The 24,127-nt window shown below is 39.4% G+C and overlaps 1 protein-coding gene across 2 annotated transcripts in view; it reads right to left on the bottom strand.

Moving 5' to 3' along the window:
• Positions 1-5,457: 5,457 nt before the first annotated feature.
• Positions 5,458-24,127, bottom strand: part of LANCL1 (LanC like glutathione S-transferase 1) — a 37,095-nt gene continuing 18,425 nt past the window's right edge. For both annotated transcript variants that reach the window (XM_049614986.1, XM_049614987.1), the window contains exons 4-10: positions 23,146-23,353; positions 14,758-14,893; positions 14,058-14,204; positions 11,665-11,847; positions 9,693-9,869; positions 9,180-9,252; positions 5,458-8,557 (exon numbers count right to left, since the gene is read on the bottom strand). In XM_049614986.1, the coding sequence (XP_049470943.1) occupies positions 8,481-8,557; positions 9,180-9,252; positions 9,693-9,869; positions 11,665-11,847; positions 14,058-14,204; positions 14,758-14,893; positions 23,146-23,353 (1,001 nt within the window). In that variant the 3' untranslated portion in view covers positions 5,458-8,480. The remainder of the gene's footprint in view (positions 8,558-9,179; positions 9,253-9,692; positions 9,870-11,664; positions 11,848-14,057; positions 14,205-14,757; positions 14,894-23,145; positions 23,354-24,127) is intronic.

Here is a 24,127-nt window from a genome sequence, read left to right as displayed (position 1 = left end):
ACAAGTCACTGATTTCTCTAATTCTTAAATTGTGCTCTTTTACCTTAGTCCCTCTCTTTTTTTCTGCTTCATTATTCTACATAAGTTTGTCCTCTATATCACTGATTTGCTGCTCTGCCTCATCCATCCTTGCCACCATAGCATCCATTCAAGATTGCGGCTCAGTTATAGCATTTTTTATTTCAGCCTGACTAGTTTTTAGTTCTTTTATCTCCACAGAGAGGGATTCTAATCTATTTTCTACCCCAGGTAGTTATTCTTAACATCGTGATTCTAAATTTTGGTTCTGACATCTTGCTTGTATCTGTGTTGATTAAGTCCCTGGCTGTCATTTCTTCATGTTCTTTCTTTTGGGGTAAATTCCTTCGTTTTATCATTTTGAAAGAGGAAAGGAATTAAAATAAAAAAATTAAAATAACAAAATTAAAACAACACACACATACAAATCACATAAATGATGCTAGATCCTAGGTGTGTTTTGGTCTGGTTATTGAAAGGAGCTTGATAGAGGAAAAAAAAAAGGAGAAAAAGAGGGAAAAAAAAGAAAAGAAAAAAAAGAAAACATTTTATAATTTGAGAAAATTAATACAATGAAATAGAATAAATTGAAATGATGGAAGTAAAATAAAATTTTAAAAATTTACAAAAAAGTAAAAAATATAGTAGAAAAAATGAAGAAAAATATTTTTAATAAAAATTGAAAAAATAAATTTTTTCTTTCTGTATTCAAGAAAAAGAAACAAAAAAAATTGAATAGGTGGATCAGTGAACAGACTGAAATTCGATGAAATTACATCGTTTTCCCCTAGAAATAAAAGTATGAAGTATTTTATAGTCTGTAAACTAAGCAGGCAGAGAGATTTGTGGTGTCCCTGAAGAGTGAGGTTGCCCCAGGTTAGTGTAGCGGCTCCATTCTCCATTAGATGGCGCTGCTTAGCTTACTGGGGTGCATTGTTGTGGCGCTTGTAGGTGTGTATGTGCACACGTGGGAGGGGTGAAAATGGCATCACCCAGCTACCCAGTCTCTAGTATCGGAACTCTGCTCTCCCAGACCAGCAATCATGCATGGGTCCTTTGTCTCCAGCTTCTGTCCACTCCCCGTTTTTATCCTGTCTGTGACCAAGCCATCAGGTTGCCAGGTGGCACCTCCCTCCAGAGTTTTATCTCATATGTGGCTGTGTTTCCTGACCCCTCACTTCTGAGGGACTGTGGCTTTGACCCGTTCAGATCCTCTGGGGAGGGTCTCACCAAGCAATGGCTGGATGCTGGCCGCACCCAGGAACGTTCGTGGGACTGCTGCTGCTGATGCCCAGAGACTGTGGCTGGGTGTCAGCCTGCCCCAGAAAAAGTTCATGCAATCGTGTAGCAGCAGCATTTCAGGGATTATGGAAAAACAGCACACATTTGGTGCCAGGCTTCACCATTAGCAACCTTGTTCCAGCACCAGCATATGTGGTTGTTCTCTGGAGTCTGCTGGGACCGAGTGGCTGCAAAGCCCCTACCAAATGTCCTTCCAGCAGTGGAACTGCTTCTCCCCGTGTGGCCCGAGGTCCTCCCAGACCTCACTCTGCTCCTGGGGATTCACCTTTCCCACCAGAGAACCACCAGGTATTGAGCTGCAGTTTCAGACTCTGTGCTCCCCCTGTTTATAGAATCCTAATGGAATTTAAACCCTCTCCTTTCTCCCTTTTTAGTTCAGTCCCTGCAGCTGTTTCCACTTTTCCACTTTCTCTCCAGCTGCTTTTGGTGGGAGTGCTTTTCCTGTACTCTCCCCCCATCTCTGTCCTCGCTTTGAAAGCAAAAACAGCTCCTTGCCCTCTGTGGCTTCTCTCTCCCCCAGTATACCTCTATGTGCTGCATACCTGCTGAGTTCTGTGGTTCAGGTTGTACAGATTGTTGTGTTAATCCTCAAATCAGTTTTCTAGGTGTGCAGGATGGTTTAGTGTTGATTTTGCTGTATTTCATGGTCTCGAGACACACAAAAAAAGACTTCCATGCTGTTTCACCATCTTGGCTCCTCCCCTCAAATTAACTCTTTAATATAAATATCTTCCATATGATTCTTAAATTACCAGAAGCTTATTACTCTCTTTGGATTGAAAAGATATCAAATTTTGGCAAATTTTCCATTAAAATTATAAACAAATATATGTTCCAAATCTGTTTCTTTCACTTGCTACCATCACCACCACAGAAAATTAATCACCCCAAGACCTATTGCCTGATGTTATGTGCAACTGAGTCACATCAGAAATCAGACTCCAGGGGTGCCTGGGTGGCTCAGTCAGTTGAGCGTCCGACTCTTGATTTTAGCTCAGGTCATGTTCTCAGTTTGTGGGTTTAAGCCTGGTGTCAGGCTCTGCACTGACGAAGCAGAGCTGCTTTGGATTCTCTCTCTCTCTCTCTCTCTCCCTTTCTCTCTGCCCCTCCCATGCTCATGCCCTCTCTCTCTCAAAGTATGTAAGTAAACATTAAAAAAAAATCAGACTCCAATCATTCCAGCTTTTATGCTCTTCGTACTAGTGCTTGTGCTCTTTGATTCACACATATCAGTCCTATCAAGTCATCAGCCAACTCGTGACCTCACTTCCTTCTTGTCTACTAAGTCGGGATTCCATGCTGGAGTATCTGGGTCCATCGTACTGAAAGTAGCCTCTGTGGACAGCAGTACAGGTATTGTATGAGAGCTTGTTAAAACTGCAGCATCTCAGGCCCCATCAAATGGCATTTTGGTATCATTTTAACAAGATCCCCAGGTGATTTGTATGCATATATGGTTAAGAAGCGCTGACCTCAAATTTTTCTTAACAAGTTTCCTTGACTCTCCTACACCTGCCTTTCCCCCCACTCACAAAGAGCGAGTCCTGGTGAGGCTCTGTATCATACCGAAATTATTTATTTATATTTATCTCCAGATTTAAACAGTCTTTTGTGAGCAGGTATCATCTTCCGAATCCTAGCTAGATGCTGTACCTAGCATGTGCTAGTAGCACACTTAATGTTGTTGGGATTGAAGTTCTTCAAATTAATTGCTGCGTAGGTCATGAAACCAGGTACTAAAATGCTAATGAATAATAGCAGGTTGATTAACTACCTTTTTAAAAATTTTTGCATTTTAACCAGATTCCCGAAGGAAATGGATTTAACCTAAATTATTAATAATGCTGATGCTGGGAGTTTTGAGAAGTTAGCCAACTGAGTGAAAGTAATTTTGGGGGCAAGTGACTTTATGTGCTCAAATTTCCCTCCATCTCACCCATCATCAGGGTGATCCAAATGAAAGAACTCTGAGTGCTTCTCGACCGGCCGAGTGGCTTTTAAAGTGTCTTCTTCCCTGCAGGATTATAAACTCCAAATCTCTAATTATAGCCAGACACTGTGGATCACAGGAAAGATCTGGGCATTCTTGAAATTTGTGGAACAAGGAAGAGTAGGTGGGGGCTGAACAGGAATATTCAAATACATTTCGTTGTAACTTATCTCATCACTCGTCTTTCTCACCAGGCTGAGTCACCAGAGTAAGGGATGTCTATCCTGTGCACACAGAATGCCCCTGCCAGGCACCTTGCATACAGACATATGTGCTTAATGAGTTTGGGGGATAAAATGGTTTTAAAGCATTGCTCATGGCATGTTTAAATAAAATGGCATGTTTGCAGCATATAAACAGTGCCACCACTTTGGATTTTACCGGCAAGGGGGTGCCCATCTTAATTCCTAACTGCTGAATCCTGAGAGACCAATATTAACCATCCACTTTCACAGTGAGCCACCGCAGTATTTTTTGGGTCACAGATGCCTTTCTTACTATCCCAGCTACATCAGGGAAGAGAAATTAGGCAACTATGACATTACTTTATAAACTGATTTATCAAGAGTCCTGCCTTTCCCTGCGTAATAACTAAGTGCCTCAGAAATGCTTTCTCGAACACTTATTTGTAGAGTGACAGAACATTAGCTGCAGATTTAATGTCACCATGGTTGTCATTTGCATGTGCATGGAAGTTAACATAATGTAGAAATGTGAAATTGAACTGGCTGAGTATGAACAGTGGTCCTGCTAAGATCCATTTCTCTATGCTCATTATTTCACCTCTTGGTTTATTGTGTGCACTCTCTCCCATTACTCACAAAATTGTCAAAGAAGTCCCTGAGGATGCACAAGCACAGGGCTTCTGGAAAATACTGTTTCAATACTTTACATAATGGGACCAATCAAGCCAATATGTTCTCCATTGTAAAAAAGCCAATGTTCTCTTGCTTTGTTAATTGACCCTCAGCTTTAGAAGGAAAAGGGCAAGTCTGGATGGGAAACAGAATGTGAAAGCAAATCATCAGGGAGTGACTTATAGGTTTTTCTCAGTTTCAATGACGCTTAGAAGAATCGAGAATGCACAAAACTTTTAATGACACTGAATCCACAGTGGGAACTATCTAGGGAAAAAGAAATGACACAAAAAAACTTATTATTCTATTCAGAGAGTGTAGGGGGAGGGAGGCAAAGGTCTTTTCTAATGCAAAGTTAGGGGAAAAAAACAACTATGGGTTAAATCGCAGGAGACTTAGTTCTTCAGGTTTTGTTTGTTCATGAGCTTACAAGTGTGGTGCAATTTAATATGCCTGTCATTATTTTTCCTCCGTTCGAAGGACGAGCCAGGGAGTGGTAAACCAGACAGCGGGGCTGGCCAGCTTTACCCACCGCAGTGTAATCTTGCCAACAGGGAGCAGGAATGCTCCAGACATCAATTTGGGGTCTCTGGGTGGCCTCTGTGAGCCACTGTCCCCTTCACTCCTCATCACCTGCATCTAAAGATGTGATTATCACCAACTATACATTCATTCATTCAAAACAGTGTAATAAAAATAACTGTGCATTTATCCTTCCTATGATGAGTCATTTAGACACAACACTAGAGGGATGAAGGGCATTTTAATGATACGTGCCAGAGGATGAAATCTTAATTCAGGGATGAAAATAAGGATTTATTATTTGGCAGATCTCTGTTGTGCCATCACACTACACAGCTGTGGCATGAAAGTTAAGTGCCACAAGGTCCTGCCAGGTGATACAGCAGAGCTCCTTTCCTACCTCTGAATATACACTTCATAATTATGCCTCATGTAATCTCTTCCTCTCTTCAAAGTTCCTTTCAGAATTGGTCATCAGGGAAATCAATTTCTAGAATTAGGCCTTTACTTATTAACCACAGGGTGGATTCTCATATGTATGAGATGGTTAATACACTGCCCTGTTTGGATCCTAGTAGATTCCTCCTAATTCTATAATAATCAGATTTAAAAATATTTCCCTCTGAATCTATCTTGTTTGATAAAATAATGATGAAAAGTCAGGAACAAATCCTAGGGAATGAGAGTATAGAGGAAAAGCCCTCATTTACCATATAAAGAAAAGATTTCTCAAGTTTAAACCAAAGCAAACAGAAAGCACATGACATGTACAGTCCTAATAAAATTTTATTGAGAATCAGTAAGTGAAATCCTTTACAGAACATAGAAATACCTATGACCCCAGCCCTTCCCAATAAATGGCAATATAACACTGGGGTGGGTTCCCTGAATATCCCACTCTGTTCTGTATCTACAGGAGAAACAGTTCTACAGCTCAGTACTAGAGAAATGGGGTGCTCTGACCTATTGAAGGGAAGCAAAGGTGGAATTAGAATTTGGTATGAGTAATAAAGGACTGCAGATAAGTTCTAGTAGCCAAAGGAGTAGACGAATAAATGTTCACTCTTCACATTTTGTATTTCAAATCAGCCAGTAGCAGCGGGATCATCTTGGGTCCACTTTTACCTAAAACTCTTCCTACCATGAAGGCTTTTGATGCCAAAGAATTGGAACTGACATCAAAGATGAAAAGGAAATCAATGACTCTAAGGATTAAAGACCAACAACTCGAAGGAGACCAAAACCCAATGGGATGATGGAAATGGCTGTGAGAATGTTAACATTTTTACATGATGAAAAGTTAACTACTGTAATTTCTCATCACCACAGGAACAGAAATGCATGGCAAGATAAATGAACACTGCTCAAGAAGCTTTTAGGATTTTATTACCTCATTTTTGTATGGGGAGGGAAGAGATACTATGAAGTTTTTTGGGAGGCAACTTTTGGAAAGGTTTTTTTTTTTTTTTTTTTTTTTTCACCAAAAGAAAAGAAAATATCTGAGGGAAAAATGATGTAACAGAAATAGAACTGCAATGATGCCTCTTCCTTCTAAAACTAATAAAGCTGGTATAAAAGTTTCAGTTTCCTCCATGGCTTTAGGATATTGGTCTTAGTTTTACGGCTTTTGCTGGAGTTTAAAATCCTATCCGATTTTCTTACCTCTTAAGCATAAATAAAAGAAATAATGGCATGAATAGAAAATCCACCAGCTTAATTAAAGTCCTAAAAAGCTTAAGAAAAAAAAAAAAAAAAAGAAACCTGAATTATGTTTGTATTGATGACTTTGTTAATGGATGACAGTAAATTGCAACCTAAATATTAATGACTCTTATTCAGAATGTTCTTCTCCCCACCTAGAAGTCTTCCTGGGGTTAAATTAATCAAGATGCTGGAGATGCACTGTGATCAAGTTTCCTCTGGCTAAGAGAAAGTGTGTTTTGCTCTCTTTCCCTTGGTAATTACAGTAGCTAAAAGTACAGGCACAGTATTGTAAGACATTTAACTAAACCAAATGGGTTTTCTTCTTTCAAGTTGGATATCCAGCCAAAGGCAAATTAGCTTTACTAGGAATGCCAACAGTGCTCATCTGAAACACCCAGGAGAAAGGCAAAGTTTACCAGCAGCTTCAGACATCTGAGAGGCACAAGGTTTTCCCAACTAGTGCGAGTCACTGAGGAATAAGCTAATCCTAGGAACTGAGCAGTGGGCTGGTTTTTAGATCCTTCCATCAGAAGCCTTTAAAGGGTCAATTTCCAATAATATAAGCTATTTTGGGACTAAATGTAAAATAATAGGGGACTACTATCCTGAGGAACCAACATATACCCATTGGGATTTGGTTCCAATTTAAAATAAAAACAGCATGCTTTTATGACCAAGAAAGCCATGAAATAGGCACATTTAAAATTCTTAGACCCTGATTTTCAAAGCTGCAAAATGTTCTAAAATCAGTCAGAACATGCAAGAAATGATGAAACAAGCCTGGGAAAGGCAGCAAAGGAAGGAGGAGGAAGGGAAGCTGATAAGTGAAAACATTTGTAGAGAATGTGAAGCACCAGGGACCCTTCATCTACCAGGTTAAATACAGGATCCTGAGGGCTCAGAAACTGATGAGTGTTAAACCTAGGATATGCAAAGAGATGGGATGTGTTTGTTCTAATCCTTTGCACTGGATAATACCTCCCAAATAAACAGCATTTCAATGGAAACCTTAGTGTTTTCATTCAAGTTACTGGCTATATAGCACCCTTTCCCCCTTTTAGAGAGATGCAGAGTACTGTACTATTCAGTGAAAAGACAAACATCCAGATAGATTGAAAGGAAGGAAAATATCTTATGGCTTGTACCAAACTGCGAGCAGTAACGCATAGTCATTGCCAAGTAAGTAAAACACAAATCTAAGTTTACAAGGTCAATTGGACAAGGTGAACTCAAATCCTAAGTCACCACATACTCACATATAGAAAATCGTTTCCTGATCTTATACTAAATCCAAGGAACAAACAAATGTAAATAAATAGTTCAAAGATACAATAACTTATTTTAGGATAAACAATAAACTTTTTTGTTAGCTTATCTTAAACTAATCTTCAAACCAGAATTTTCAAAACCACCAATGCATTTTAGAAATTTTTGATAAAAATGTTGACTAATAGAACCTGGATGCTTTACTACCAAAAAGAAGTAAATCTGAAAGTATTGGTATCTAGTTAAACAAGCACTATGGTCCTTAAACCAGTTTGCATCTCTTGCAACTTTTGTCTCAGAAGCATATAGTTAATATTTTTGTCCCCCTTCATAATCAACCACCTAAAGAAAAACAAAGTTATAAAACTGTCCGCCCTGTTGGAGGAAAAATACTAAGGAGGTGGATAGCAATGTCCAGCAATAACCATATATTTTTCTTTATCTACATTTTTAGTTTCTTTTAAACAGTTTTGGAACAGCAAAGGATGGTTATATTCATAAGCTTAAGTAAGAGTAAGGTTTCCTCCAAGTTCTGAAATATATACATCTATGCCCTCAAAACACTGCACATATCACTCACCCTTCCTTTAGGAAGAAACTGAAGTTAAAGTTAAAGGATTTCCTTGGATACTTTTAAGTAAAAGTGAATGATAAACAGAAGCAACCGAACTGAAGACAAATTCCAAAATTAAAAAAAAAAATCAACTAAATCAAGTACACGGTTTGACCCTATGTCTCCTTGAAAAGCAATAAAAGCACTTCGTCCAGGTTTGATATACAGAAAGGCTCATGCAGTGAGTTGCAGGGGGCAGGCTTTCCTTTTACAATTCAAACGCAGGGAACCTGGCTTTTGTGGGCACTAGAAGGTCAGCCAGGAAATATATTGTTCCAGCCATTCCTGAAGGAAGAAAAAGAGGCAAAAGTTATCACACCACATGACTCCGTTTTATAGAGTGGCTTCATTCGCTAGCACCAACGACATTATGATACTAATGGCAACGACTTAAAGGAACCAAGCATTTGTTTAATATATGATGCAGGTCAATACGCGAGGAGATCACTAGTGAGGTGCTCAGTCTCTTCATCCAGGTGGAAGACAGGAGGGAGAGTTGAACCAGAGAAGTTCAAGGCACAGCCCTGTCATTTATCACGTCAGCTCCTTCACATGGCACCACGGGCCACTTACCTGTCTGAGCTTCCGTGTCCTCATTTGTGACATGAGGATAATAATGTCTGTATGTTTTTGCTGAGATGATTTATGGTGGCATCTGCAAAATGCCAGGCCTGTGCTTGGCTCCATAAAGGGTAGTCACCATTATGACTACTTGTATTAGGTCTGAGATGGTCCCTGTACTACTTGATTTTTAATATTGAGTTCTCATATTAGGAGGTAAAGAGGTAGTTTAAGAAATGACTATAAAATTAACTTGTTGATAAAGCTCAAATTCAAATACATTAATTACCAAGCAGAGAAGTAGATGCTGACATTATAAGGCAACTAAGAAAGGAGTGAAAAATACCTTCAAAGAGGGAGAAGGGGGTGTCCGGTGTTCTGCATCCGTGTTCTCCGTAATCTAAGCACCACTCAGCAAACTGAAAGTGAGACCATGTTAATTATGGTAGTGATTTCTTCCAGAGACCCCCAAAAGTTGATAGTTGATAGTAAGAATTACTCTGAAAAGTCCAAAGCTATCTTCAGGCAGAAAAAAGGGGTTAGTACAGAGAAACAGACGGTCTGAAAGAGTATGAAGGATGGGAGGGAGGAATGTCATGAGCCATCTGAGCCGCTGTCTCCAAGGTTATCAGAGAAAAATTTCTTTCTTTTTTTTCCCCCCATAAATGTTGAATAGAACTGTGTCCTTATACAAGAAAGCTAATTCAACTGAAGGGGTTTAGAAGGCTTTTCTTAAATAACTGGATTTGTTCTACAGACTCGTGGTTATAAAGGTAAATGAATTAAATCAGATTGACCGGAGCCCTCTCTACAATCTCCTGGGGGAATGTGTTTTCTTGCCGGTGGTTCTGGTGCCTACCTTACAGGCCCTATACAGGTACTTCACGTCCTGTGTGAGGTTGTACAGTGTCAGGAAGGCATAGGCGTTCCCGGCGGTGCCGTGGCACAGCCCGTACCCCTTCTTCAACAACCCATACTGCCAGATCATGTCAGCACACTGGTACGCATCATTGAGGTAGTGTTCCTCTCTGAACACCTGCAGAGCCAAGGGAAAGTTTTATTACAAGGGATATAAAAAGAAACGTCTATTGACATTCCTTCCTGATGGGAAAGGGGGGGAGACAGGGCAAGAGGGGCGAGATAGAGGTGGCTTGGTAAGAAAGGGTAAGGGATTTAGAGCCAGAGAGTGTGTCGTGTGGGTGGGGACAAATTATAAAAGCTTACTAGCTTTGCTTTTTTTTTTTTGCTTTTAAATAACTGCATATGACCTTGTCTGTGCCATCCGCGTTTTGTGTGCGCTCTGTGTTTATGTACATAGGTGTTAGTGGTGAAGTAGCATTGATTTTACTTGTGACTTGCTATTATCATCAGTTAATTTCCAAAGAACTGCATGCTATCTTCTTTGGTTAACAATAATGCCCTTCACTGTTAGGAAGTTTCTTTATATATGGGGAAGAAACTGTATATAAAATTGATTATAAAAACTGATTTGATTACAAAATACTATGTCAGAAAAATACAGACACATCTCTCCAATCTTTTGTGGCCTCCTATATATTGATCAAAGACTCAAGAAATATTCTCAGTAGACAGCTTTAATATCTCATTGCAAACTAAATGTTCTGAAAAGTAGAATAAGGTGGCTTAGAAAGTTCTCCCATTATATCCAACTTTCTGAAAGTAAAATTTGATGTACTAAATGCTTACTTAGAGTATGAGATACCAATGCCTATTCATAGTCCACAGATTTGTAATTTGTCGATTGGGCACCAACAGACATAGATATCTTGGTTTACTTCTATTTTGTTTTTCTTTTTCTTTCAAATAAAACCCTGTTCTTTGATTATGGCTCTGCCATCACATGCTTTTTAAGAAATGATATTTGCATTTCTTTTATTTGGTAAAGTAAGAGAAAATATAAAAGTTGTAAATTTTGTCATTTGAAGTGTATAATTCAGTGGCATTAACTACATTTACAATGTTGTATAATCATCACTATTATTTCCAAAACGTTTCCATCATCCCAAACAAACTCGGTGCCCATGAAGTGAGCCTGCACCTCGTCCCCCATCCCTCCCACCGGGCACCAGTCCCTGCTAGCTTCTGTTCTATTCTCTTCCTGTATGCATTTGCCTGTTCAGATATTACATATTAGCCATCACATCATATAAAAGGAATCATAGAGTATTTGTCCTTGAGCATCTGGCTTATTTCACTTGGCATAATGTTTCCAAGGTCCCTGCTGTTGTAGTATGGATCAGAAGTTTATTCTTTTGTATGGCTGAGTAACATTCCAGTGAGTGTGTAGGGGCGGGATATCACATTTTGTATTTTGGCAATTGTGAATGATGCTGCTGTGGAACATATGTGCACAAATATCTACTTGAATCTTTGTGTTTAAATTTTGGGGAATATAAACCTAGGAGTTGAACTGCTGGATCATATACTAATTCTACGTTTAATTTTTTGAGGAACTACCAAACTCTCTTCTATGGCAGCTGCACCGTTTTACAATCCCACCAGCAATGCACAAGAAAGGTTCTGTTTTCAACCGAACTTCTGGGATACTTCTCTTGGCTCTACTACTGCTGCTACCATCTTGACTATTCTACCTGTCAGTGAAGCAGCCTCCCGATCTAGGAAAATAGTATCTGCTTTGGTACAGAGGGATACTGTAAGAATGATTAGAATCCATTTAGCAAAATGATCTTAGATCCAACAAGTAATGTATCTACTGCTCCTTTAAAGATTATACATAAAAATAATTTTAAGTAATAGAATTTTATGTCACATTTTCCAAATTATTTCAAAAATGAGAAAACTCACAGTACCTTATAGGCCTGGATGAGCATGTAGATTACTCCAGGTGAACCATGACACCAATGGACTAGCAGATCTCGATTATCATCCACACAAGGAGGGTAATTGCCAGAAGGAAATTTCAGCTGGCAGACATAGTCTACACTGGGCTTGACCAAACCATGTAACTTCATGTGGCTCACCTGAAGGCTGGGCTAAAAATGAGGAAAGGAATCATTAGTTCTGCTGAAGCAAACAGATCTTCCTAAGTCTCAGGGATGAGATTTAAACCAGAAAGAAAACATGACCACAAGGAGCTAGATTTGGATTCCATTCCATATATTTTAACCTATTGGAACAAACTAAAATTAGGCTATCAGTTAACTCTTGAGATCTTACATACATACTGTTTTTCAGTATTTATCGTTGTATACATACATATAATTTTCCTAAGTCAATGCAGGAACACAAGAGACCTTTCCTAAGGTTTTAATACCTTAAGCAAACTCTGAAAGCCACAAAGAGATGCATTAGACAACACAAGCATAACTTTCACCATTACATTTAGAGAAATGGTAGCTGTTTCCAATAGAGGAGGATGCTAACAAGTTGGAAGACCTGGAATTTAGATCCAGGTTCTAGATTAAAGCCTTTCTGCAGAGGATTTGGGACTGATATTTATGCAGGATTATTCTGATACAACGATGTACGGATTGATGGGACACACTGCCATAGGGCATATGAGCCTCATTTTTGATCTAAGTTTTTAGTTTCTCCTTTGGTCCTGTCCTTAATTCATTGCATTGTTCGCTTTTTCAAAGAAAAAAATCAAAGTGTCTTTGCCAAGCAGTGGGTGGGCATGTGGGGTGAGGGAACAGGCAGGGGCATGAAGCACACGTACTGACCGTGCACGAAGTTCTTCAGGGCATGTACAGATTTCACTTTACCCACGGAATATCGTACAAGCTCAGTTTAAACTGCTAGAGGAGAATTTTCCTTAAATTTGCAGAATTTATCTCAAATGAACTACAAATAATAGTTTGTTTTATGTTGATACATAAGCACCTACTGGAATGGACTTTTTGGGTTAAGAATTAAATCATTTCAAATAGACAATAATCTGCCAATGGAAAATTTGGAACACAGGTTTCCAGGTTTCTCACTATAGCCACCAAAAGGAGGCAGATGGACAGTAAAATGACTCCTGATGATCTGCTTCAATGAAAGGTCATGAGGCTGTCCAGTCACTGACATGTAGGACTCTACCTCACCTTTAAACTTCAGAACACAACTCTCTTTTCCTGAAAACTTAAGAATATATATTTACTTCTGGAAATACAGAGCCAGTGGAGGCTTATGCCAGAAAAACAGTCTAAGTCTGAATTGTCAAAACCCCCCATTCTAAAACTCTTAATTGAGAAGTGCAGAACAAATACAAAAGTTGGTCTCTTACTGCCACTAACACTCCAAGTGTGACTTTGCATTCAAAGGCAATAATAACCTTGAGTTTTTCAGCTTCGTTGTCATTGTTTAGCTATAGGGAGAGGGAAAGTCTGACATTGATTTTGCATTATTGCAGCCGGCTACTCAACCAGCTAATAGTATGTATATCCAAGCACTCATGTTGAACATATTAATGAAACACTTTTCTTTATGCCGCATTGTACTTTGGGAAGGTGAGGGGGGCACCTTTGCTGCCATTAAAAATCAATTTTCTTTTGCTATGGATTTTTATTCCCGAGTGCCAATTTCTCCTTAAAAAGAGCTAAATAAGCCCCCAGAAAGGATGCTTTCATGAGAAGTCCTCTTCTGACCTCCCCTGCCAGGTTATGCTTGCTGCAGTAAATTTTGTTTGGCCTTAGTCTTTTCGACTTTGGCTAACGTCCCTCTATAGTATTAGATCCAAAGAGCTGTTGGGCACAGCGCATTCAGCTATTTTTCAGGTAAGTTACACAAAATCCGCCAAAAAGGCTCTGTGGCTTTGCTCTCTAAGTGAACCTCAGGCAACATATGGTCATTTGTTTTCTATTGATTTTGTTCTTACTTCTGGAATTTGTTTCAATGGGTTGTGTCTAATCATATGCAATAATATTAATCCAAGGCATCTGCTGAGACAGCAGAGCAGAGCACGAGGCACTGCATGCTGAAGGACAGGAGAACACTTCAGTCTGCAGGAGTGGCACTAGGTGGGCAAGGACGGTCACCTACAAATTGAATGTCATCTCACAGCGCGGTGCCTTTTCTGTGCATGCACTTTCACATGCACCTTGGCAAACACTGCCCTTGTTTGTCTAGGCCAGGAAACTGCAAGGAGAGTGATGCAGCAGTCGGCGGGGTGCAACACCCGAGGGCAGTGCTGGTGTCCTCACCCCGGACAGTCCAATCGGCAGGCGCATTAGCAAGTTACACCATCTTCCCCTCTTACCTGCAGCAGGTAGTAATATATTCCTGCCAGGCCATGAGCAGCCCCCACATAATATTCTTGGTACCATTCATACATCAGTGGAGTCTTTGCTGTGAAGTTTCTCTTTTTAGCTAGGTTTTCTCCAGAGGTTAAGATTGTTTCACAAACCTACAGGGAGAAAACCGATAGCAATAATGAGAGAACCAGAATAAAAATCTTCCCAGTGGAACTTTCTGCTAAGAGGTATGGAGAACATAGTGAATGGGACGTGATCTTTTGGCCACGGACGGGCACAGATTAATTCTCCTCGCAGAAAGTAGGGGTGACTGTGTTCTGCCTAAAGGACAGAGATACAGAAATCCTGAACTCTCTTTACTAGAGCTGACAAGAATTCACTTGTCGGAGGAAAGCATGAATTCCTTCAGGCATGAAAGGAGACACCTGCACGTGGGAGGTGAGATCCGGCCCTCATCTTTGGAAGGGCCATACTCTCACATGGAGCAGGCTGTTCTTCTCACTCCCAGTCACTCTCTGTGTCTCCAACAGCACTCAGAAGGACAGTGTCAGCTCCCTGATCCCGCCTGATCTTTAGAGGCCGACACACCTATTTTCCACCTGGGCTATGCTAACCGGAGAAACAAAACCAGTAGTTGAGGCATCCTAACAAGGGGATCCTAACTGAGATCCTAACAAGATTCCAAAAAGCACAAAAATGTGGTACCTGCTGAATATGGCTTTGAGGAATCTTTTCCACTCCAAAGTTCTTATTCACAAAGAGAAGAGCGTAAATGTAGCCCATTCGTCCATAGAGAATTTCATTTGGAGCATGGGGATCAATCTTATTTAGATGAATTAGCCTGGGAATAAAAATACATGCCTAAGATAACTTGAAAGGGATCAGATAATGGTATATACTTAAACTGGGACATTCAAAAATACATACACATAAATATATGCATAGAAATATTATATATTAATTTACTATTACAGTTATTTTAAACATTTTAAATATAATTAATATATAAACTAAACATTTTCATGGGTTTATATTATAAATTGTTATATATTATTACACATTAAGTGCGCTGAGCCAGACCACAAAGGGTAGTCCGGGTTCAAAAATTATCCCTCGACTAAATTTTTCTTCAGTTCACAATAGAAATGAGAAACAAATTCAAAGGATGAAATCTACTTGCACTGAATGAAAAGTCTGCTACACCCCAGTTACTTACCTCCTTCCTTAGTTCATTTCTTAACATGTCATCAGGCCTCCGTGAAGTGTCTGTACCACGGCCTGATGTACCACAGCCGATAAGACGTGAGAGAGCACAGAGGCATCAGTCAGCCTCCCTGTCTTCCCAGTCTCCCAGCCGTCCCACCCTTCTTTTCAGAAACAACCACGGTTACCAAATTCTTGGATAGTCCTAGAATTATTTTATGCACATAGAAGCATAAATATGCATATCTATATCTCCCCAAATGTTCTGTGGCTTGCTATTTATCAATACATCTTGACAAACATTCTACATCAGCACATCCAGAGTAGTCTCATTCTTTATCGCAGCTGTATAGTATCCCACTGAAGGGATATATTATAAGATATTGATTCCCTACTGATAGACTCAGCGTGGCTTGCCACAAAAAGTTGTTTCTGGTTTTGGCCCCATGTAAGACGGAGTAAGCACACTCCAGCCTGCCTCTCCTGGTAAACGCAGCTCCAAGACCTGGAGAGAATGCGCAGAGCGGCTCTTTGAGGACTCCAAACAGTAAACAGCAGCAGGCAGAGTGGGGAGGACCAGAATTTGAAGTACTACCAAACCAGTGGTGAGTTTACCGTATTTTCATCTACGGTATTCCCCTGGCCTGAATTCAGAATAGTCCCAAACCTGGAAGTGAGCCCCAAGGGCTGAAAGAGAGTCCTGGAAGAAACCCTTGAGTTCTGTCTCAAGAAACAATGGGAAAGGGCATGCCTGACATCAGAGACAGTGAGTAAAGCCTCTCAGTTTTCTTTATTTTCTCTCTTCTTCCCTCCGTTTACTCACACCCCGGGCCGCAAGCAGTCTCACAGGGTTGGCAGAAACGAAGGCAACAGGAGCCCATGGAAGCCAGGTCTCTGAGGGAGGGACCCTTCCTCACAGACTGGAGGAGCTGTGGTCCCAGGAGGGTGGGGTAAGCCTCTACTGTTTCACTCCTTTCTCACGTTGCCAGCATTTAGCCCCAGATTCAGCTGCAGTCGTGGGAATACTTGGCAGAGTGGATTTCTTTCCAGAGGACCAAAAAGGGAAGCCCCAGGGAACCAGGAACTAGGTGGGGTTCGCAAGGAAAGGAGCTCAGGAAAGCAACCATATTTGTAGTCTGAACTCAGAGAATGAACCTTTCTGCCTTTCGTAGGGGGGTGGTGGGGAGGGTGTGGAAAGCAAATAGGATAAGTAGGGAAAATGTCTTTGCTCTTTTGGATTTTTATCACATGAAATTTTGAAAGTACATCTCAATTACCCCTAAATTACCCTATATAGTCAATGTGTTTTCAGTTATTAAAACAATATAATTTTTGGTGAAACTTGACAAAATATCAGTCTACTGGAAAAGTAAGAGGGAAGAGCCAGGGAATTTCAGGAAAAGAGCAGTAATGAGAGGACATCGGCCCTACCAAATAATAATGGCTTTGTCCTCAGGTAGCAGATGACACTGACCGCACTGCCTGAGGACAAAGCCATTATTTGTTTGTAAAATTCTCTTGTTGTCTGTGTAGAAATTTACTTTCAAAGTAGTTAAGTATAAACAGTGCCTGTGCAAGTATATCATCTAACTTTATATATCGGGAATTATAAGCATATTTAATATATGCTTTAATTTTTAGCATATTTAATATATGCTTTAATTAATAAGCACTATTTAATATAAACACTATAATAAACATTTGAAGTATCCAGAATCACACCCCTGGGGTGCCTGGCTATACTTGAACGACTCTTATCAGGAATCACCATTCAGAGGCAGTCGGCACTTGAAATACGTTTACCAAAATCTACACCAGAGGATTTGCCGATAAGTGAGGTAAAGAATGTTAAAGACGGTTTTTTTGTTGGTGGGATGAATGGTGAAGACAGGTGGAAGGTGTGGAAGATGGTACTGGCTCTACTACTGGTTTGATCAAGAAGACCTAATAAGATTGTCTGGGGACAAACGTGGTTTTCTCTAAGTCACAAGAACAGGGCAGGAGACTACCTGTGTGTATGTGCATGTGTCTGACTTCCTAATCAGTGTTTGTACACTTGGTTTCTTTATTTGGTAGGACTTGGTTCACTGCTCGTGCTCTCATTTTAACGTACTTAGTGTTAAGGTTACAGCTGAGGGGGGATACAGCTCCTACTGCTAATCTCTGGAGACCACCAATATCTACAAACAACAAAAACAAACAAACAAAAACCTAACGAGTGCTGCCACGTCTATAACCAATGGGTATAATGAAGAGTGTCCTGGCTCCATAGGGAAGGTACTTGTGGCAGAACAGACAATTCCTTTAGCCCAGCCCTCCCCACTCCACTTCCATAAGGCTGTGGTCGGGGGAGAGGAACACTCACAATTTAAAATTAAAAAGCCACGTCTTAATAACCAGAATGAGATGCTTTTAGTGACTGGGAGGGGCTAACAATTATGAAATAGACTGAGTAAAAGTTATAAAAGTGTCCTTAAGAGAACTCACTCCTGGTCAGGAAAGAGGGGTGTGAAAAAGCACGGCGGGTTGCAGTTACCGACAGTTCTATTATACCTTGTCGGTTATATTATACCTCAACAAATGGAGGCATCTCATCAGATTGGTTAAACATGCAAATGCTGGCTCATGTATGTTTTTTCTTCTATATGTATAGGCATTAAACTCGCAGTGGAACAGTGGTTATCTTAGGAATAGGGACATGGTGGGCAAAGGTCACTTTCAATTTTCTTGTTGTTTCTTAAGATTTTCCCCAATGTCAGCAGGCCTGTCCGGTTGGTAGAATTATGGGCCATTTTTTTTTTTTCTACTTCAGTATCATACACAGACACACCCCTAATATTTTTAAAGAACTTAAGAACATTTATTAAAAAAATTCTATTTTATTCTCATGCCAGAACTGGTAACTCAGTAATGTTGAGATCTTAACAAAATAAAATCTTTTCAGTGGATAAAAACTCAACTGTTGTAGTAAACAGAAGGAATACTTCAGAGGTTTGATTTAAAAATTTATTACCAAGTTTTAATGTAAGCATATTAAATTGTATTGAATTTAGATATGAAAAAGCATTTTTGGTCTGCTATTATAAAGGAAATTGAATTATTCAAAAAAGGAAAATTACTGTGAATTTTTTAAACAAATACTGCTCTATGGAAGTTACTCAGAACAATTATTGCATTAACTCCAATGATGTTCTCACCTAAATGTGTTTGAACCACGTTTCCTTTACAGGCCAATGTTATGGATTATATTACCACTAGGTGGCGATACATAATCAGCATTCCAATTATTTTGCAGCCAAACGCATTTGCATTTTGGAAGTTTAAAGTAGATAGCAAAATCCTTTCAAATGTTTGAAGATGAAGTATTGCTCAGAGTATCTCCTTAAAATAATACTTCAGACTTTAGGGTAAGAAAGGAAGTATTCCTTTTTTTTTTCTGGATTTGAATTCAAATCCTTAAAACTCATTAGCTGGTTCTGATGATTACTAAAGGTAGCATTTTTAACTGCATGTTTTACAAGCTACATTCTCAAGATAAAGTGAAGAAATGATAGCATTTATAGTCATAAAGGTTATTTTGTGTGTTTTCAAAAACTCAAAACCAGAAGCACATCATTGCAGCTCCATTTGTTTTGCTATGTTGATATTAATAGCAACCGATCTTCAGAAGAGACATGGTACTGAAATGTCACTGAAGGAAGAATAAGGACATCTAAAACCAGGATAGTTCTGTTCCACTCCTATTTCCCGAGGGTGTTACTGGGGAGAGTTTTTACCTTATATCATCTAAAGGATTGTAACTTTTTAAAAAGGAGTCCTTTTCTTACTCATCACACTACAAAAGAGAGAGTGGATACTTTCTGACCAGAAAGCCCAAATTCATTATTCTAAGTCTTGGCCCCAAAGCACTTTGTATATCACATCAGTCACTGAACAGTCAGTAGGAACAGTCAGTAGGCAGTGCTCTCTCTGCACGGTGGCACCAACTGTGTGTGGAAGGAAGGGTGAAAACGAACACAGTACAAATCAAACAGAAGGGAAAAAATTGTGCTATTTATCCTTTTCCTTGCCACCTGCCTCCACTAACAGCAGGACATTTGAACATGGACACAGACACAAAGACACACACTCCTTTTTAGGGAGTTATAGACCCGTCTGAGAAAAGTGTTAAGTGTTCTCTCCATGCTGACTACAATTTGGGGTTTTCTACAGACCTGTGGAAGCCCTAAGATTCTCAGGGCCCCAAAGTTAAGAATCCCTATCTTAGGGAAACATTGACTCCTTTGTCTCTATAACTCAAAATGATGATTCTGAAAGACCATCATATTAAGAAAAACCAGGAAAGGTAAGCTGAAATGGGATGTGAGGTGCCACACACAGAACTCTGCCATTTCCAAAGGGCTATGTGATGTGAAGAAGAAGGGTCAGTAAAAAATGAAACAAACCAGTAGGTTTAATATCTAATGACATCAAATTATTTCAATTGAATTGAGAAGACTTACAGATTTTTCCCTTAAAAGGGAAGAAATGTGAAAGCAATTTATAAATAATTCCTTTTTTTTTTCCCCTGTTGTACCATGAACTCTAGAAATGAAAAATCAAAACTGTGGCCATGAGTAGCTTATTTTCCTACCGTATATCCACATTCTATATGTTTCATCTTAACAAATCTATTGGCTATAATTATTATCGAAATGTTGATAACGTTTTTAAAAAGATGTAAATAACAAAAACACCTTTATTATCAAGGTGTCAAAAAAAAGAAATTTTAGTTTACCGTTAAGAGTATTTTATAATAAACCAGTATTAATATATGGTACTATTCCCCCAAAGAGTGTTTCTTAGAACAGTAGGCCCTGAAATGTCCTGAGAAAAGGGGCTGTCTACTTGACAAGTTTGGCAAATTCCACTCCCTACGGTCACGAGTTTCCCCCGCGCATAAAAGCTACTGAAGGCTCTGAGCGGCCAGTAAAGGTGCATATTTAACTTTGTTTAATTAGCACGTACCCAGTCTGAATACATAAATCTTGTTTTCATGTTTCACATAACAAACAATTACTATCTGGTTGTACATGTTTTGAGAAAGGCTGGCATTACGTATAAAATACTAGGACCACTACAGCTTATTTTTATGATACTTAAGAATGATTCACTGAATGAGACTCCCTTCGGAGTCTATAAAGCAGATGTGTGGCTAAAAAAACCCAGAAACGTAGTTTCTGTGTTGCAAATCTAGATGGTATATGCATTTGCCAAAACTCAACAAATATCAATCAAACTTGGGCAGGTCACTGTGTGTAAACTTTATGTCAAAAGAAGAAAACTAAACAGGTATTGAACCCAAGTAAATGATATATATGCTTTAGTATTTAGAAGGAAGGATACCGATGTCTGCAATTTACTCTGAAATACATCCCCCGCCCCCCCACAAAAGGATTAATAGTGGATAGAGGAATAGATTGATGGATTAGATCTGTGATAAAGCAAGTACGGTAAAATGTGAATGTGAATGCTAGAAGTTATGTGGGTAGATATACAGGTATTCACTGTTCTTTCAACATTTCTGCATGTTTGAAATTTTTCATAATAAAATTTTGAGGGGGGGAAAAACCTGTAGTTATTAGAATTTTAGGCCAAAGCCTGTTAATGAAATACACACCACTGCACAGTGTAAAGTTAACCAAAGATCCTCCACCAACGAAATCAGTGATGATAATGCCATTCCAACAGTAATTTATAAGAAAGAGTAGTGGGAATCAAAAACCATGGTCAAACTGGGGGCAATCACTGATTAAAATGTTGCTGGACCCAATTAAAAAATGCACTAAAGACCTTAACAGACACTTCACCAAAGAAGAAATACAGATGGCAAATAAGTATATAAAAAGATGCTCCATATTGTATGTCAGGGAAATGCAAATTAAAACAAGGACGGGGCGCCTGGGTAGCTCCGTCGGCTAAGCGTCTGACTTCGGCTCAGGTCATGATCTCACAGTTCGTGAGTTTGAGCCCCACATTAGGCTCACTGCTGTCAGCACAGAGCCTGCTTCGGATCCTCTGTCCCTCTCCCTGTGCCCCTCCCCAGCTTGTGCTCTCTCACTCTCTCAAAAAGTAAATAAACATTAAGAATAAATACTAAAACAAGCAAGAAGCAAGGAGATACCACGACACATCTATTAGAGTGGCCAAAATCTGGAACACTGGCAGGATGCGCAGCAATAGGAACTTTCACTCATTGCTGATGGGAATGCAAAATGGTACAGCCACTTTGGAAGATAGTTTGGAAATTCTTACAAAATTAAACCTACCCTTATAATATGACCCAGCAATTGCGCTCCTTGATATTTACCCAAAGGAGCTATAAGGTTACGTCCACACAAAAAATTGCACATAGACATTTACATTAGCTTTATTCATAATTTCCAAAACTTGAAAGCAACCAAGATGTCCTTCAGTAGGGTAATGGATAACTCTGGTACATCCAGACAATGGACTGTAATTTAGCACTAAAAAGAAATGAGCTGTCATGCCATGAAAAGACATGAGAGAACCTTAAATACATATTACTAAGTGAAAGAAGCCAATTGGAAAAGGCAACATACTGTATGATTCCAACTATGACATTCTGGAAAAGACAAAACCAAGAAGACAGTAAAATGATGAGTAGTTTCTGGGGTTAGGGAGGAGAGAAGAGGGATTGATAAGCAGGGCACAGAGGATTCTTAGGGCGGTGAAACTACTCTCTATGATAGTATGATGATGGATACACGTCATTACACGTTTGTCCCAACCCACCAACTGCACCACACCAAAAGGTAACTAATGTAACTAATGTAAATTATGGGCTTGGGTGATCATGGTGTGTCAGCATAGGTTCATCCACTGTAACAAGTGCGCCCCTCTGGTGGGGAATGTTGATAATGGGGAGATTATGCAGGTGTGGGGATAGCACGTATATGGGAAATCTCTGTACCTTCCTCTCAAGTTTTCTGTGAATGGAAAATTGCTCTAAAAAGTAAAGTCTAGGGACGCTTGGGTGGCTCAGTCAGTTGATCATGTGACTTGATTTCGGTTCAGGTCAAGATCCCAGGATCATGGGATTGAGCTCTGCGTTGGGCTCCGTGCTGAGCGTGGAGCCTGCTTAGGATTCTCTTTCTCCCCCTTCCTCTGTCCCTCTCTCCCACTACGCTCTCTCCAGTAATAAATGAAATGAAAAAAAAAAAAAAAAAAAAAGTAAAGTCTATTAAACAACAAAACAAAACCAAAAACCTTCGCTGGAATTGCAACTTCCTGTGTGTTAATATGTTCAGCAGAGCCTAACAGCACAGCTTGCAGTATTGCATGGAGCCAGACTTCTTGATAGAATTTGTGCTCAATAAGCTCTAGTCAAACAATAATTGTAGTTTATTAGTACCACAGTTTAGTAATTCTTCATAATTCACAAGCTTCTAGTGAGCTGCCCTGCTCTACATTAAAAATAAGAATCTGGATTTGCATGGTATTTGCTCCTACGAAAAACAATTTTGAATCAGTCTGTCATCCGTTAGGAGGCCTCCCCCAGCCCACGAAAGGAAGTGAAGTGAAGCACATTTTTTGGATTATTGATCTTGGACAGCACCTTATGTTAGTAATCACATGATCAAACTTTTGATCTCATTTTTGTTATTAAACTAATGTTTGATCTGGTGTGTGTCAGTGTCATTACATCTTACAATAAAATAGGAACTATAATGGTTGTTCCTTAACTAAATCGGGATTATGTGTGATCAAATGACAGTAGTAAGATTTACTGCTGGAAGAAAAGTACCTTCACTAAAATGTTCTTGTGCTAACACATACAGAATCCATTATGACATCTAGATCATAATCCTCAAAAAGAAATATGATTACCGGGTGATGCAGTCTTCCGCCTGCTTCTCATTGTTCATCTTGTGATACACCACAGCGCCCACCGCCAGGGGGCCTGCGTCCCCACACAGGAAGGTGATGGAACGCTTGGTCAAACTGTTCAGACCTTGCTTTACGTAGCCATGTGCCATCTGTAGGTAAGCAGGGTCCCCGAACACATCATAGAGATGTAAGTAAAGCACAGAGATACCTGAAAGGCAAAAAGAGAATAATGTAACGATGAAGAATGGGCCACTGTTTTATTTTGGTTTGCTGCCAACTCAGCAGTGTTGATTGTCGATAAGCCATAACACATATATAAGTAAACTCTCCGGAAGTTTAGATGACCTTAGTTCTAGACTCAGCAGCTCTAAGAACCAGACGAAGGCACTTGCTCTGTTTCTTCATCATTGCAACTGTACATAATAGGAACTCTGAGACCATCTCTGAACTCATAACCTAAGTTTATTATTAACCCTTGTTGCACTCTACTGTGTGTAAATGTATTCTTCTTGATGGTTAAATGGCAGGTTATCAAAACTATATTTCTAATAGTCACTTCTTTATTTAACATATAATCATTTACTTAATCAATAAGTAAACAAGTAATACTTGTCCTTGCGAGCTACAGAAATTCAAAGACTAGGGAGCGAAAAATTCAATTTCTCTTTCTATGGGAAGGTAATTTTGTGAATGAGAAGGTAGGGACAGTAACCAAATTCCCTACTCCAGTATTGTTCCAGGCAGGGATTATAAAACAACTACTAAGTTATTTGAGATCTGAGAAAATAAATTCAATTCCTCCTTAATTTCTTTTCTCTGTCAAGGACTCTGCTACTTGAGAAATTATACTGTAAAAACTGCCAATGACTTTTGCTTTGGGCCTTCCTCGATTTGCTTCTTATCCTTCAAGAGAAGCCTGCCATATATATATATACATATACATATATATACATATACATATACATATACATATACATATACA

Source organism: Panthera uncia (assembly GCF_023721935.1).
Source record: "Panthera uncia isolate 11264 chromosome C1 unlocalized genomic scaffold, Puncia_PCG_1.0 HiC_scaffold_3, whole genome shotgun sequence".
Taxonomy (NCBI): domain Eukaryota; kingdom Metazoa; phylum Chordata; class Mammalia; order Carnivora; family Felidae; genus Panthera; species Panthera uncia.
Note: the sequence above shows the minus strand (reverse complement) of the source record. Positions and strands in the feature narration are given on the sequence as shown.